Consider the following 17,104-nt stretch of genomic DNA (forward strand, 5'->3'; position numbering starts at 1 on the left):
TCAACGCCTTGTCAAGGGTAGTTAGCGCCATACAAATGCAACTACAATGCAATAACAGAGGCGGTACCTACTGCTCTCCCTCTCTAGTGGAACAGTGGCCATCACAAGGTGTCTGAACTGCAATCACCTCAGTGTCGGAGGCATCTGCAGCCGAATGTGAACCAATATCCACAGCTTTTGCTATGACCCACCCACTCCCGGGAACAGACTTTGACTCAATGTCACTCTCACCAAGATTCACAGTAAGCAGCCTGAATGTAAGCAGGATCCTCCAATGCGCAATCAGCACTTAGTTCAATGCCGGCTAGCATGGCCATGCATCAACCGAAACAACCAGGCCCCGGCTGCTAGAGTGGCCCTGTAAACCATTATCGCAAGCAGGAACTGGCTGCCAGAGGCGTCCAACTTCTACATGGCCTACAGCAGAGGATAGTGGCATCACCGGCAGCAAACGTGTTTTGTTTCCCCCACTGTTCCAGTTCCAAAGCTCTACAGGCCTGTGTTACAGTGCCACCATGCTAGTGTGCCCCCCTACATGCAGATATGTGGTACTGTGGGTCCTTGCACTCTACCTCTGCAGAGGTGTACATTTGTGTGCTCCCATATACCCATGGCCTACAAACCTGTGCTGCTATCCCCCACTCCTCAGGGGTGGAACACAGGCACATGCCGCACAACAGGATGTGTGGTGGTTTAGAGCTCGAGGGGGTGGTTAAGATGTCTGGTGATTGGGTTACTGGACATTTTTGACGTTCTGCCCGATTACAAAATTTCCAACGAGACCTCATGGTAATTATTGACAACGTTTTCAGGCAGCTGTAGGCTGCCATTAAACAAGTAAGTACACCCATGAAGATATGGAATGGACTGTACAGACTGGTGTTTTAAAGTGCTTGTTCCAAACGTATGGCTGTCTATTTAAACTTAATACACTACTTTTTTGTTAAAATATTTTTGTAATCATAGATATATATATATATTTACTAGAAATTGCTAGTTTTGGGGAGTCTAGGTTTTTTAAAGTTTATTGTTGCTTTTATTGCATTTCAATTCTAACTGTGGACTGCACTTCCAGCAAATTAATAATCTTACGGTAAGGGATTACCCATGGGATTCAATGTATATGTGTAAAGTCTCAACCAGTTTACCGGAGGGAACAGTGATTGACATGTGTGTAGCATGTATGTCGTATATTCAGTAGGTCACCTTTTTACACTAAATAAGCAGAACATGACAAATGTGCAGTAATCCAATAAAGAGTAGACGGCTTTGCATGCAGACAGGGATAGAGGTCCATACAATTTCACTAGACAGCAAAGCCGGGTATGTGGATTAACCGGGTTACTACTGGGGGTGCACGACATCCCGATCATTCTGATAAAACAGGTACTTCTGCAGGACAGGCTGCGGGTATGCCCCAATCTCCACGAATGAGCAACAGAATATCAGCCGAGTCATAACTCTTCCATAATTCAACCCTCAAGTGCTGATGTTGTGCTACTGCACACTCCAGCACCAATTATGCTGATCCCTATTAGACTCTCTGCTCTAGCGACCGATCAAAAGTCATGAGTCATTGACTGGAACACTGCAAGCTACTGTAGATGCTCACTCTGCTGCTATGTACACACAATGTCTCCAGCAGCCTTGCCAGGCTATTCAGAAGAAATGAGCAAACTAGCAAAGGTTACATGCCCTGCTAACCTATCAGCACCGACAGCAGGTGACCGCTCCCTCTGTCCCTTCTTAACTCCATCCGCAGCACATTGTTGTAAGACCTCCTTGGCTATCAACAGTGTTTGGATGCTGCTCTATTCCGTAGCACGGGTCGCATTCCCGAGACGTCCATACTCTGTCCTCAGATGTACATCAGTTGGAGGCTGCCTACAGATATTGCCACCACCCTTGGCTTTTCGCCAATCAATTTGCTGCCTACTGAATATACTTGGGTTTCTGCATTCACTACCTACAGTTAACTACTGCTCTACACCATGCCTTCAGTGGCTTGCTCTATTCACAATAATTGGTCCCTTGCATCTGCGTACATTCACGCCCCATGGCTTGGTAATTCTCATAGTTAGCAAGCTGACAGCTCTGTTATGATTAATCACGCAGTCCTACAATGCAAAAAGGTTACCCCTATTCACAGGCAGGTCTGAGTACCGGATGGGATGCCTTATGTTGCACACCGTGTCTTTGTATGCTAATCTTCCATTAAAAAAAAAGAGTGCTTCACGCCCTCTGCGCCTGAGAATCCCAATGTAGTCTTGTTTTTCACTGCTTCTACCCGGACCCCAGTTAGCTGTTTGCTACCCACTTTTAATTTCTGACACTTTTTACCAGCTGGGCTCTGCTGCTCTGTCGCACTGTGCCCAGATTTCATTTCCGAACACATTGCTACTTTTGTCACCCTCAGACCCACACATCAGTTCTTGGCAGCCAGTGCATCGAGTGTTTCCTGATCCCAAGGCGCAGGAGTTGCCCATCACTGTCTCCCTCTCTCTAAGCAAGTTACCCTTTCCTGAGTCCCAAAATCTCTGGTGCCTATTTCACCACACGACCTTCATCCTCTACTCCCCAGGCCAGAACTATCCAACTCTGGCAGACAGAATGATATTGGGTACACTGCATATTGACCTCAACTTCAAAAGGTTATGTAGGCACATGGCCTTACCTGTCTGTCCCCAGTAGGCCACTTACTTTGCTCCTCTGTGCTCCCTTCCAGGGGTCACTGGTATTTGCTGTACAGTACGTTTCAAGCAGGTGCCTTCTCGACACTTTTAATCCCGAGCTTTCCTCTCCTAATATCCACTTGCTCCTGCAGCCATGAGCAATCAGACTGCCTGCTTTACTCCGTGCTGTCACTAGTCATCTCCAATACCGGTCTGCAGTACCACCCAGGGCAGGGCAACCATTCACATAAGCTCTGGCTTGAGCCCAATACAGACTACGGAGACGCACTAGTGGCAGCAACCCTCTGTGCAGAAATCAAATCAATGCAACAATACAGCTGTCCATCTGCTGCAAGCGGCTCCAAACTGTTGCCTGTGCCTGGATGCCTACTGCTCCAGCCTCTGCCTATCAACCTCTGGTTGTCTCTATGCCAGGGTAAGACTGTCCTATAGGGCAATCTGGCAATGCCAGAAGGGCTGGTCTGACAGCTCTGTGTGTGGGCCGTATTTCTGGCTGTTTGTGGGCCTGCTATATGGTCTGGTGGGCTGGCTTTTACTGGTGATTCCCCGATCTTACCACTAACATTGCCTGCAACAAGCTCAGATCCATGCAGTCTCCAATACCTTGCAAACACCAACACAACAACGTATCTTTACAAGTTACAAACTGCCTCGATTTGAAAATGTGGGCCAGTTTTTTAGCTATCCGATTCGCCAATAGGGGCCACTTATTTTGGTTCCAGGGCCTAGTCTCCGTCCCCGTCCGCCCTGCTCACCCTACGAGTCTAGCCGTCTGCCTCTAGCAAGCCAGCTGACCTCGGCCATAGCTAACCATCTGCAGTGCAAAGACTGTTCTCGTGTAACGGTCTCAGGACCCCCTGGCAGAAGGCTAGCGCTTACTGTGACCCCAGCTACCCATCTCCTGCAGCCTGGCTGCTTGCTTCGCCCTCCTGTCATTCATGCAGCAGGTTGCCTGCTCTTGCTTTCCTGTCACCCTAATCATACAGCTCCATCAAGTTCGGAGTCAGGGGCTCTGTCTCCCTTTTGCAACTGAGACCCAGAATGTTAGCAGCTGGTGTTCTCCCCTTTCCTGTAGCCACGCGGCAACCTGTCTACCCAGGTATGCATGCGCTCCCAGCTGGCATCTCCATCTCAGCCACTCACCAGCAGGCTGCTGTTTTGATTTAGCGTGCCCTTTGTCTACTGTTTTTTCTTTCGTTCCCCACAGCAAGCACATACATACCTCTCATCGTCCATCGTGGGCAGGTGGACTGGCCAATATAGAGCACCTCATGTACTCCGGTAAGCGTCCCTGTGGCTCCCCAGCAGCAAATTCAGATCCGGGATCAGCAGCAGCCGGGCGGTACCATGCTCTTGAACGGAGGGGCACGCGGCCGTTTACCCGCGAACAGCAGAGCAAGATCCGTAAATCACTTTGCGGCAGAGCCCCCTTCCAACAGCCCAGAGATCCAGCGAGACAGCCTGAGACTAACGCTGCACAGCAGCTCACTTAGCATACACACTCTCTGCATGGCTCTCTGGAATGCTGTCGCCACCCCGGCCGAACCATTCACTAAGCAAACACGGGGCGTGACGGACTGTACCATCCAGCTCCCTGAATATACCGCCCCTCGAGTTAGGAGAAAGTGGAAGAGCAAGTACAGGGCATTGTGGTTTCCTATCACAAGCAATCGTATTATATCAAAATGCACGCGGCAGTATCTACCGTCTAACCTAAGAGCAAACCTTATAAAAGAATACACTATAAACTTCACAGCTGGATAAGAAATTGAATACGAGGTGTACATTTTTTTCTGTTTCAATAGGAAATTGCTGACGCGTGCTCTTAGCAAAACCCTCCCGCAGTGCGGAATCGAAGCTTTTCCTATATGCTATATATCAGCAGCGATCGAGCAGCCGGGTTTACGACCAAGAGAAGTTACAGTGCCTAGTAAAAGTCAACTCTTCGCGTCTGCATTTTACCATGAGATTGAATCATTAAAAAACCTTGATCTGCCGCCCTCTACTGGTCATCTGGAGTGAGTGCATTTGCTGATAAAATGTGTTTCTATTTACTCTAGGTGATGTCGTCCACGTGACTTTTTTGGTGAAAAAAATACAAATCTAATGTTTTGCCTCTAGAATTACATCCTGGTAGAGTCACACTGGTGTAAGTCTGGCAGTACGTACAATTCTTGTTAAACTCTCATTTTTTTTACGGTTTCCACTTGCTCGCAATCGCTTTAAAAAAAATTACAGTAAAACGTATTTTTTACTTTAAAAAAATCTAATCTTTTTTTTTATTTTTCTGGTAACCTTTGTGATAGCAGTTTCCCACTGTTGGCGCCTCTCCGAAATTCCTGGTTGCTTACAGGTAATCTTCATTATTCTTAGTCCTGGAAGTCATCATCGCACATCTGAGGGTGGCCTCACCCTTCACAGAAGAAAGACAAAGGAAGTAAGATAGAGCCTACACCCCCTGGAGTGTATAGGGCTTACTTACCCTATGCGCTTTCTGTAATACCAGGCCCAGATTGAAGGCCAGGAAACAGGAAGGGGTGGGTGCAGAGGCGGCTCCTCCACTAAGGCGGAGGACTGGAGGAGCGTCGCCCCACTGCCTTGTAGCAGTAAAAAAAAGGAAGAAATAAAATGATAATAACATAATGTTATTATCATTTTATTTTGTCCTCCTTCTACAGCAGCTTTGCATGAGGGGGCGGAGCGGGGCTGCAGAGAAAGGGACGATGGTAGAACCCTCCTAAGTGTGCAATGACTGATCGGCTCCCTCGGGCCACCCAAATCAGTCTTGCACACTTTCCCTGTTCTCCATGCAGGCTGCATTACAGCTTGCATGGAGAACATGCCCAGACCCCCAGTCCCTGGCCGAGCGCTGAACCACGGTGCTCAGACCAATGACAACGCTGCATTGTAGCGTTGTGATTGGAGGGGAGCTCGAGTGCTTACCAATCATAATGCTGCATTGCAGCGTTGTGATTGGTCTGGGGAACCTGGCTGTTTCCTGGAGTCCGAAATAGAGGGGAGCGGAGACGCGGGCCGGGCGGCAAGTTACGTGTATTTTTTATTTATTTAACAATGTGCCCTGCCCGCCCCCTCGCTCACCCCGCCACCCATGAGCCATGCCGGCTGCCACTGGGTGGGTAAGTCATAAAGACTGTGAGAGGACTCCCAGAACTAAGAATAATAACATGGTCCCAGTCAATACTGTTGAGTATACCAAAGCCAGCAGGCCTTTAATTAGAAAATAATACAATCTAGACCACTAATCAATGATACATCCTTGAATTAGTGCTGGGCTTTTTTTACAGCCCAATTGGAAGAATGACATCAGCCCCCATCAATTCTCCTCATCCCGTGACTGTCAAACAGATTAATGCAGTTGGACTGACTCCCAGATCAAGCCATTAATCCCAGACTGACAAAGCTGTTCGATTGTTGACCACAGGATGGATAGCCCTGGTTCTGAGTCAGTAAACACATCTACCTTTAGTGAAAGAAACATTTCTAGGAATGTCCTTGAGAACGGTACAGGTAAACCAATAACGATAGCCGCATGGAATGTGACTGGCCTGACAAACAATTTGGCAAATTTAGACTGGCAAAACTTTATTGAACACTATGCAGTTCTCTGCCTGCAGGACACCTAGTTAACTGACACCGTGTCCATTGATGGCTTCACTACCTATTTTACTCCTGCGGGTCCAGGATCCATGGGCAGGGCTAAGGGAGGACTCACCACTCTAATATTCCTCATGTTTCCAGGTCAGGTTATATAGACGAGCTTGAGTTCTGTAAACTACCAACTCATCCTGTTATATTGTCTAACAACGCATATGTTATTGATACATTCCTATAACAACGCTTTTTATCCACGCAATGCTGCAGTGGTGAAATCACTGCATAAAGACATTGAACAGAGTGTAAGAAACATAAGGGGCAGCTATGTGGTTGTATGGCTGGGGGATTTTAACACGAGGCATTGTCAGCTATCCCTTGATGAGTCTTGTGGGCTGGTGGGCGATGATCGGGACCCCATTAACCATTTTGTCCATAGTTTGTTTTGTGACAAACTTAATATGGTACTCATGAAATATAACCTTGTATTTGTCTTCGCCTCCTTGAGCACGGATCCAGTTATTACCCCCACTTTTTTTTTGGGGGGGGGGGGGTAGTCACAGTCTAATTGATTTTATCTTATTCTCAGCAAATCTAAGAGAACGGGCAGTTGACTATATTTTATCAGAATCTCCCCTTTGCGATCACAGGCCTCTAGCTTTATAAATTCATGACACCTTTTTTGCTAAGAGACAGCTGGAAGTCAACCCTCTATCACTGACATATATGAAGAATAAAGGGGTGACCATGAGCTGGGCAAAGGTTGATAATGATTCTTTTTTGTCTGCTCTGCTAGGCTCAACACCTCCTAATTTCTTACTGTGCCTTGGCAAAACCATTAACATTGGGGCGTGGGGTGGGGGGGCGAACTACTAAAACAATTTGATAGGGTATGTGACATGGTATGGGACATGCTCACAGTCCCAATTAGTCCCAATAGCAGGAAGCAAGCCAAATGGTTCAATGCCAACTGCACTAAGGCGTTTAATCAGCTGGAAGCAGAACGTAAAGAAGATCCTAGGAATCTACAGCGGGTACGCAGCAGCAGGATGGTACACCGGCCAATCTTTCTAAGGCAAATATGCATTTGTGGGCTCTGCTTCTGACAAATGTCTTTAAGACGATTCTAATAATGGGCCCACCCAAGGCCTGGTCCCACGCGACCATTGTCCCCATTTTTAAAAAGGCTTTAAGGGGACTCCTCAGTGCTATTGACCGATATAACTGATCAACTCAACTGCCAAAATAATGGGAAGAATTTTGTTGGAGCGCTTTCAAACTTGAGTGAGTGAGCATAATGTGCTTTCAGAGCTCCAGTTTGGCATCCGGGTCTAGGGACAGTTGAGAAGTGCCTCAACTTACATCTTCCAGTAAGTAAGTATTCTGTGGGCAAGGAGGGAAAGGTGTTTCTGGCATTCATGGGTCTGAGCTCAGCCTTTGATTCAGTCAATAGATCTAAGCTGTGGAGCATCATGCTAGACCTTAGGGTAATGGCAAATATTGTCAGTTTCTTAAGAGAACTCCATATAGAGGTGGCTGCTAGCGTGAGGTATGCCCTGGGGGGGGTGTGGAGACAACTCACCCTTTGAAACTTGCCAAAGGCATACGCCAGGGTTCTGACACCTTTCCTTTTTTCTTTGTATGTCAATTGCTTTGAATAGCAATGATTGGATTTTAATATTGAATGTGCTCAAGTAGGCAATCGCAGTGCCCCAGCACTGATCTACGCTGATGAAACAGTTTTAATAGCCAGGACGGCGATTGGCCTACAGCGTTTGCTTGATCGATTTTGCGTTTTTATGGACAACTTGGATCTCATGGTCAATTAGGCAAAAACGCATGTAATGGTTTATGGATCCCAAAAGAAGAAAGGTATCGCTTTAAGGTGATTAATAGCAAAGTTTGCACTGTTCCTACATTTTCCTATCTTGGGATACCGTTTGATGAGAAATTCACCTGGGGCCCATTGAAAACCATCAGGGCTGCTACACTTGCAAAAACAACAGAGGGGGTGTTTAGCTTTGCATCCAGGTTACGAAAAAAAAACATTAGAGAGCTCACAACAATATATAAAGCAAAATGTTTTACAAATGCCAGCTATGGTTCTGGTGTTTGAGGATTTGGCAACCAATTTGGCTTGATTAAAAGACTATTGGCTGTACCAAAATTCACTAGCTCTTATAGCTGTCATTCCAAAATTGGGTTAGGATACATTAGTGATACTATCAAACTGCATCCTCTTCTGCTATGGTTTAAGATCTGGACAGAGTGAAACCTCTTTTAACCAGGCTGTTCTTGCTGACTGTCTAAAGCTGGAACATTGCATGAAAATTCCTTAGATCTCGTATCTATAATACTTGTACTAAATTATATTTGATAGACCTTTTCAAGACTCCAGGAATTTATGAGGCCAGTTTTTTTAGTGCACTGAAGGCAATGTTTTTCGCCAAATACAATGAGGAGAGAATGCGGAAAGATGCCAGCAAGCCCACTGTTTTGGCATATGCTGACATTTGCACTAGCCGTGGCATTGAGCCATACCCTAACCGGGTTTAGCAATTTGCGTCATAGGTTCCTGCTAATAAGGTTAAGGCTGTCCAATGTCCATTTCTTAGTGGCTTAACCCCTGCATGGCATATTGCTAATTTACCGCCATGTCCATGTGATGGCTGCTCTGTACAATGGACGCAGCACTTTCTGCATTTTTGTGAGTTTTATTCCCTATTAAGAAAGTTATTTATTCTGCCTTTTTGAAAACAGGCCACTATCAGATATCACAGGGCTGCTTAGCATTCCTGCAGTCAATGTCAACAGTGAGGATTTGCTTTTTAACTGCAACTTTTATTCAGCGTGCTGTATGGCAGAGGGCACTGTGATTTACGAACCCTCCATTTTTATGTATTTTAAACCTGCAATGTCTTTTAATATGTTTTGTGATATTGGTTGTATGATTATTTTCTTGTCACAAGATAATCGAATAAAGATTGATGATGATGATAGTGCTCGGAGTAATTTACGACTGTGAAGAACCAACAGCACTCAAAACTCCTTCATCAAAGGAATGACCCTCCTCTTTAACATGCGGAATTCTATAATATCTGACAACGGTATCAGTTGAAACCTAGGTGGCTCCTCTACATATCTCTGTCAAGGAGACACCCTGACATGCTGCCCAAGAAGGAGCCAATCCCTGGGTAGAACGTCCCTGGATGCCTGGACACATCAACAACAAGAGTGGAGGTTGAATCATCCTTCCATTTCCAGAACTTGATATTAAACTTTCATCTGACAAAGCCTGGCCCAGGAACCCATTCAGGAACCACACTCAAGATGGGCGCTGCTGAAGGAATTCTGGGCATTGTAGTTTGGAAATTTCTGGCAGCACTAAACAGGAGTTCCACAAACAATATACCAGAATTCTCCATGCAAAGTATTTCAACAAGGCTAATATGTTATTAAGAATGCCAAATGGTGCATGAACAGGAGATTAAACTGTTAAAACACACACACACACTGTAGGATTCTGGCAATGGAATGGTTACATCATTAAAATGCTACTGCAATAAAAAAAAGTGATATAGTGAAATAACTATTCATTTAAAATGATTCATTACAATGTTCATACTGTTATAGAGTTCTGACATCATAGAGTTCTGATAGACAAATTCTATTTGTTTTTCTAATGCCACCAGAATGGAGAAGCATTCAGTACCCCCTGAACCTTATTGAATAAATACTCCCTCATACTCAATCAGCCTAACTTAGTCCCACTCATTCTCACGCAATCAATCTCTCTCTCCACTCACTCTTCCTAACAATGACATGCACCCCAGGGATGTAGTCAGCGAGCGCAAACAGGCGACATGCCTCCATGTCAGACTCAGCCTTCCTAATGATGATGGCCACACCAGTGACCTGGTCACTCCATAGGTGAACTCACTCACTCTGTAGAGAGTGTCACTTCCATATGCAGTCATAGACGACTCCTAAGCAGTGAACAGGTACTTTCTACAAAGCACACATAATGCATCCTAACCTAATGTAACCTAAGCATAATTCAACACTGGTAGTAACTGCAGCGCTGAACGTGTGCATTTGTTAGCGTAGAATCTACACTAAAAGCCCTGGTCTAACGTTTTGGTTGTAGCGACTAGTCAAAGGCTTTGAGGGTTCTATTGTGAGAGATCACTCCCCACCCCGCCCCATCTGAGAATGGCGAGGTTATTCGGACCAACTGAGAGATGAGCCTGATATTTGGAAGGAACTATCAAGGGTGCACAAAAGTTAACAAAGATGAGAGGGCGCTGGTCCAAGGTAGACAGCGACTCAATGGGCAGCCTTTGGGAGTTAGACTTCTGTGGGACCTTCACTATATGCACCCACTCCGAAAGAACAATGAACACAGCAAGCAGTGCTGTAAATATTGGGGGGCTTTAAAACAGCCCACAAGAAGTCTCAAAATAGGAGACCTCAGAAGGTAAACAGCTCTGCATTTAAACTGGATCTTGTCGCAATACATAATGCTTATATGTTTTTCGTGAAGTTCTTGCAGCCCCAATCGTACAGTTTGGTAGAGCTGTAAAGAGTTGCTGTCAACCACTTTAGCGGTCCTCATTTGATCGACATCAGAAGGAGGATACGAAGGGACCATCAATTGGGAATTCTAAGTTTGTGTCTTGCAGTTTGAAAACCACTCATCATTGCCATTAATCCACTGAGTTATCCTCTGACCTGTCAGTCCAGCACAGAGAAGGAGCTGTCATAGAGATGGCAGTCGAATTTAGAATATTATAATCAATGAGGAGGGAAAAAGAAGCTGTGATCCATTCAGCTTCCAATGGTTAGTACAAAAAATCAAAAGAGGGAGAATGGACCACGTCGTGTGTAACCAGGGTCTCGGTCATGTTGACCAACGACAGTGCGGTAGATTAGTAACGGGATCTACACACGCACCACTTTGTTTTCAATTTCCCACATCACAACTTTCCTAATAAATACCTATGATGATGTGGTGTAGGGAATTGTAACTTACTACACTTGAGCACACACACGCCCTCTTTTCATTTCTGGACCCTAATGACAAACCAGTTGGTCTTCCTCCAGGTGGAGGTCAGCATATACACAAAATAAAAAACCCAATGATCATGCTGTAACAGTACACTAAGGTGGAGAATCAAGGTATACCGCCTATCGCCTGTGTACGTTTATGAGGGTTTTTATGACGGTTCCCACATAACCGAGACCTTGGTTACACAGGACAAGTGGTACATTCTCCCTCTTTTGATTTTTTATGCGAATTTAGAAGACATTGCTGTCTGTCACTCTCACCTGCTGCTGCCTCGCAGATCTGGCTTCCAACTGCTGTCAGATTTAATTAATTACGCCCCCCACCGCACGCCCCCAGTGAATTGGTTTGATTCTCATTCATACTCCCTCAATTCATTTATTCATTCTCACGTACTCTGACTTCCTCCTTCACAGACTCTGACTTTCCCTTACACGCACAGACAGGATCACACATACCAACATGTTTCCCAGACAATCAAACACAACGCCAGCCTTTACCTTTCCTCGTGAGTATCTTCATGGCATTGCTGGGATGCAACAGGTAAAGTAACTTCCATGAGCAGGGCAGCAGTATATATAATATGACCCAGAAGGTGACTTCCTTTTCACCATCACCTTCCACCTCCCAGACGCAGGAGCACACAGCGACTCTCCAAAACCTGTCCTTACTACAGGCAAGAGGAAGTGGGCAGGGGTGTTATTAAAAGGGGGAGGAGCCAAAAAGTAGGATGTGTCAGGAAGGTCCAACAAGAGCATGACCCACAAAGAAAGCACCCTTAGAACACAGGGCGAAGAAGTTGGTGCTGGGCACATCCCTCAGGTAGCCCTATAGTAAGAGACAGAGGGAAGGACAGATGTAATGAAGTGTAGTCTTGACTGCAGGGCTTAACTGTTCCTTCTCTCTTCCTCTTGCAAGTCCATAGTGGAGGGTGATCCCTATATTAGGGTTTGTGGAAACCTCACAGTACACAGGAGGTCATGAAAAAGGAGAATACAGTGTGGTTCAGTTTTGAGGGCTTCATGCTTCCTTCTCTTTTACTCAGACAAGCATCAACAACCCCTACATGGGACCAGATTACTGCTGAGGACCCACTTTTGGGTACTTAAAAGAGGAAAAAAACTGACAGCCCCAGAGACTGTGGGGAAATAGTCTTTTTCTTAAACTGCTTCATGGGATATGATTTACTATCTTATGAAAATACCCTTCATTAGAAATAAAAAAACTGTGCACTATTTCATGCATCCTTTGCAAGTTTCTTGATACACCCATTTCAGAATACTGCCCTTGTGCTGGGTTTAAGCAAAGTACATAACAGGTCCAACTGCTAGAGTTAGTCATCTAGAAGTAAACATCTGGATCCCAGAAACTTCCAGGTTTCTGTTGAGTACAGAAGGGCTTCGTCCTGCCATACATCATATTTAACCTTTATAGGGAACCTTACCAAAACCTTCTGATTGATAACAGCATCAATAAATTGATGACATGCAGCATTGCAACAAATCTCCCCTTTCAATTACATGAAGAGGCTAAAATCTTGCCTCATCCTCATTCAGAATCTGATGACCAGCTCCTATTCTGTAGTGTATGACTTCCCTGGCAATACATATATGTTACATACAAACCAGTATTCTTTAGAGAATGTTTGTGTCAGGCCTTAGGGCTTAGAAAACTAGTATTTTCATGGAAAATATTAAGAGTTTCAGACACCATTTTCAGAGCTGTAAGTTGACATTAGTTGTGCTAATAAAATACCGAACTAAACTTTTTAGTTCTCCAAAAAGCTGCAGGACTCTGTGCAATGATTAGAGCTGCAAGGCCACCCGGTCTCCCATATATCAGGCTGGAAAGGAAGCACAATGGCAACTTTACCTACCTACCTTCAATGTGCTTCTTTTACAGCATCACTGCTAATGTACAAAGAGTAACAAGGATTTGTTTCTGGAAAACATGAGTACAGATTGTGAAAGGGATACTTTAAAATACTATCCTACTACAGACCCAACAACTTTCTGAGTTATGCAAGGATGCTTATATGGCTTGGCAAAGAAATATTTATGGAATTCTAATAACCATTCCTCCAATACAATAACCACGAGGCCGATACACATATGTAAATATTAGGAAGGACTAGCCTTGGCGAGAGTAGGAATGTGTGATATAAAATGTTTGCAGTATTGCTGATGATATTCACCTTGTTTTATATTATGACTGCTGAGATTACTGTAATATTAACCATATTTCTGATAAATACGATTTATATATAAATAGTGCATAAAAAGTAATATTTAATTGTAAAATACCAACAACTGTGTGGTTTTTATATGCAGTCCGGTTTCCTTGAGGAAAACGGGATGTGTTTCAAAAAGAAAAATGAAGAGTTTTCTTTTCATTTTTTAAGAGTAGCCCATGGGACCACTGCTTGCTCTTAAAAATCTGTTTCAAAAACATTCACAAAGGGGAAGGGGTCCTTTGGGGACTTCTTCCTGTTTGCAAATGAATTACCACCTACTTGAAGTAGAGGGTAAATTGCGAAAGTTTTGTGACTGCCCTTTCAGTCGCAAATCATTCACACATACCACTGCAAGTCGCTATTGGGAAGGGATGCCCTAAACAAGCCCCTTCCCAATACCGCATCGCAAACCCAATCCGCCATTCGGTGATAGGTTATCGAATCGCAAATTGGACTTTTGTACATGAAAAAGGCTTTTTTGCTGTCGCAAATGGCCCGATTGTGTAAATAGGCCTGTTAGCGACCTCAAGAAAGCTATGTACATCTGGCCCTAAGAGGTTTGCAATTGCAAATATGTTTTTGTACATCTGGACCTACATTCTTTAAATATGGGCTCATGAAAATAAATTCTTTATAAGTATGTCTCGTTACTTTTAGCTAGTAAATATTAATGGAAGCATTAACTCCTATAATATGAGAGTGTACATCCTCACATGAGCACGGCACAGATAGCATTCCACTTGCTCTTTACCAATGCTTATCATGGTACTGGGTGTGGATATTCTTCAAGCTGCATGTTTTAACTCCTTCGCTATGCCCCTATTGTGGGCAGGAAGTTTAATAATTCATATTTGTAAGAAGGGCCCACGGAATCAAGCACACAGTTATCGACCAATTGACCTTTTAGATAGGCGAGTAAACCATTTGCAAATGTCCTACTGAGCTATCCACGAGGAAGGCCTGCTCTCAATCCACCAGGGAGCCTTTAGTGCAAAGTGCAGCACAACAGATAATGCTCTTTCCCCACAGATAATACTTGAGCGAAATATAAGATGCAAGGCGAAGCCCCAGGATGCTCGCATTGATCTATGGGGCGCTTTTGATAGGGCAGACCCTGCAGTCTTATGGAGGAAGCCATCTGCCTGGCTATTCAGAAATGGATTTCTGAAACCGTTAATTGATTTGGCACTGAAAGTGGCTTAGAGTATTATTAGGAGCTAGGCATGAAACGATTCTAAAATTGTAATTGAAAACTACCTTAAACAGGGCTGTTCACTAGCCCCCTTGTTATTTTAATTGTCATTCAATGTGTAGATTTGCTTTGAATACATGTGACTGCTGACCCGACAAGAAGCGTTAAGAAACCTGAAATACTGCTCGACCTACAGTTTGTACAGGACCCAAAAAGCCAGCAAAGTCGTAAGCACTGTGAGGCCACACAGGGCGCTTTGGGGAAACAGGAGGAAAAGAAATAGGGGCATCCTCTCAGTCTTTCAGAAGTCTCACTAATGACTCCACAGACTGGGAAGAATTAAACGAAGAATACGTGCCCAGTTGTGAATATATCGGTTAAGAATTCGATACAAAGGAAATAAACAATAAATAAATAGAAAGTGAAACTCTAAATCCCAGAATACATCAAAAGGGAGAGAACATTTGTGCCGAGCTAATTAGTCCTCTTTTGATGTTAAGCTGCAACATTCAATGGGAGTACATTTACCTGTTTAAAAATGCCATCATGACAGGTTGCGCTGTATTTTGAAACAAGCTGAGGAAGGCAGAACGCCGAAACGCGTCCTTGTATTAAAGCATCTTAAAGAGGCCCCGTGAGTGCAGCGTGTTTCGTCTGTGAAACTGGAGCGTTGAGATTTATAGGGACCCACCTCCCTATTGCTGCACCCGTCTGCAAGAGTGCATATATTGCCCTAAGGTGGACTGTGGAGCTGTCATTTATGTGGCAATTGCACCGCCAACGAGGATTCTGAGCACCGCCGCCGACCAATATCGACAGCCATCATTGGTGTTGGAGACCTGGCTATTCAACCGGCTCCTGCGCCGAGTGTTGCGAGGCCCCGTGGTTGGACGAGGGGCCCCCCAAAGGTGCGATAATTAACAGCGCAATCTGGGATCATCCTTCGAACTAGCAGCACACTTCAAAGAGGATGGGAAACATCTACACTGAGAAGTGAAACTCTAAATCCCAGAATACATCAAAACAGGGCTCGAGTCGGGGTACCACGCGGGTGGACGGCGTCCCCCCACTTATTTTACCAGGTTTTAACGGGTGGATGCCGTCCCCCCTGCCCAAAAGCTGGACTTCACTCTTTGGCCTCTCTGGAGCGAGATCAGAGCTTATTCAGAACGTCTGTCTACCTGCATTCACTGCGGGGGGATTAAACGCAGCCTCCGCGAGGTAGGGTGCAGACCACTTTTCATCTAAAGGCATATGAATACCCATGAGATTCCTGTTGTGACGTCACTTCCGGTGACAGCGTCCCCCCACCTCTCGTCACTTCCGGTGACAGCGTCCCCCCACTTCTTTTTTTAGGACTTGTGCCCTGCATCAAAAGGGAGAGAACATTTGTGCCGAGCTACTTAGTCCTCTTTTGATGTTAAGCTGCAACATCCAATGGGAGTACATTTACCCGTTTAAAAATGCCATCATGACAGGTTGCGCTGTATTTTGAAACAAGCTGAGGAAGGCAGAACGCCGAAACGCGTCCTTGTATTAAAGCATCTTAAAGAGGCCCCGTGAGTGCAGCGTGTTTCGTCTGTGAAACTGGAGCGTTGAGATATATATATATATATAAATACACTGTTTAGTAGGAAAGCCCAGTTGGCTAAACCGGCGCCAAAGCTATTGGGAAAAGAAAAAACGCTTCTCCAATGGAAACTACGTCCTAACCGTAACTTCCTACTGGCACCCGCCAGTAGGTAATATATAAGTAGGTAATATATATATACATGTATATATATATACATGTGTGTGTGTATATATATATATATATATATATATATATATATATTCACTGAAAAAACAATAGGTTTCAGGGGTGTTATAGTTAGCTGGACATTTCTCTCGTACAAAACCCTAGAAATTAGTTCAGCTAACTATAACTCGCGCCCCCACAATGCACTGCTGATGACGTCACATATTACATCACTCATGACATGGTCAGTGACATCACTGATGACATCACTGATGACATCTCAAATTACATCACTGATGACATCATCCGTGTGATGAATTACTGCATCTTCTCACACCCTAATTTAACCGTTGATACACCAACTCAAAATTTCAGACGTCCATACTCAAAACCATAGATACTCCGATACCAATAACTACATACCCACTCATTAACTCTTAGGTCTACATACACTTCCACTCACTCACCTGTACAGTCACTCATACTTACAGTCACTCTGTACAAGACTATCATATGCATTTATACACCTACATAGACACTCACACACGACCAATCATCCATAGAAGTACTC

The 17,104-nt window shown here is 44.6% G+C and overlaps 1 protein-coding gene across 3 annotated transcripts in view; it reads right to left on the reverse strand.

The window, feature by feature from the left end:
* KLHL3 (kelch like family member 3) overlaps positions 1–15,358 on the reverse strand; it is a 529,889-nt gene extending 514,531 nt beyond the window's left edge. For 2 of the 3 annotated variants that reach the window (XM_085617962.1, XM_085617960.1), the window contains exon 1: positions 15,324–15,358. In XM_085617962.1, the coding sequence (XP_085474088.1) occupies positions 15,324–15,343 (20 nt within the window). In that variant the 5' untranslated portion in view covers positions 15,344–15,358. Of the gene's footprint in view, positions 1–3,915; positions 4,232–15,323 lie in introns of those variants that run through there. The other variant, XM_085617961.1, reaches the window with a different exon arrangement.
* Positions 15,359–17,104: the final 1,746 nt, after the last annotated feature.

This window comes from Triturus cristatus, chromosome 7 (assembly GCF_964204655.1).
Source record: "Triturus cristatus chromosome 7, aTriCri1.1, whole genome shotgun sequence".
Lineage (NCBI taxonomy): Eukaryota > Metazoa > Chordata > Amphibia > Caudata > Salamandridae > Triturus > Triturus cristatus.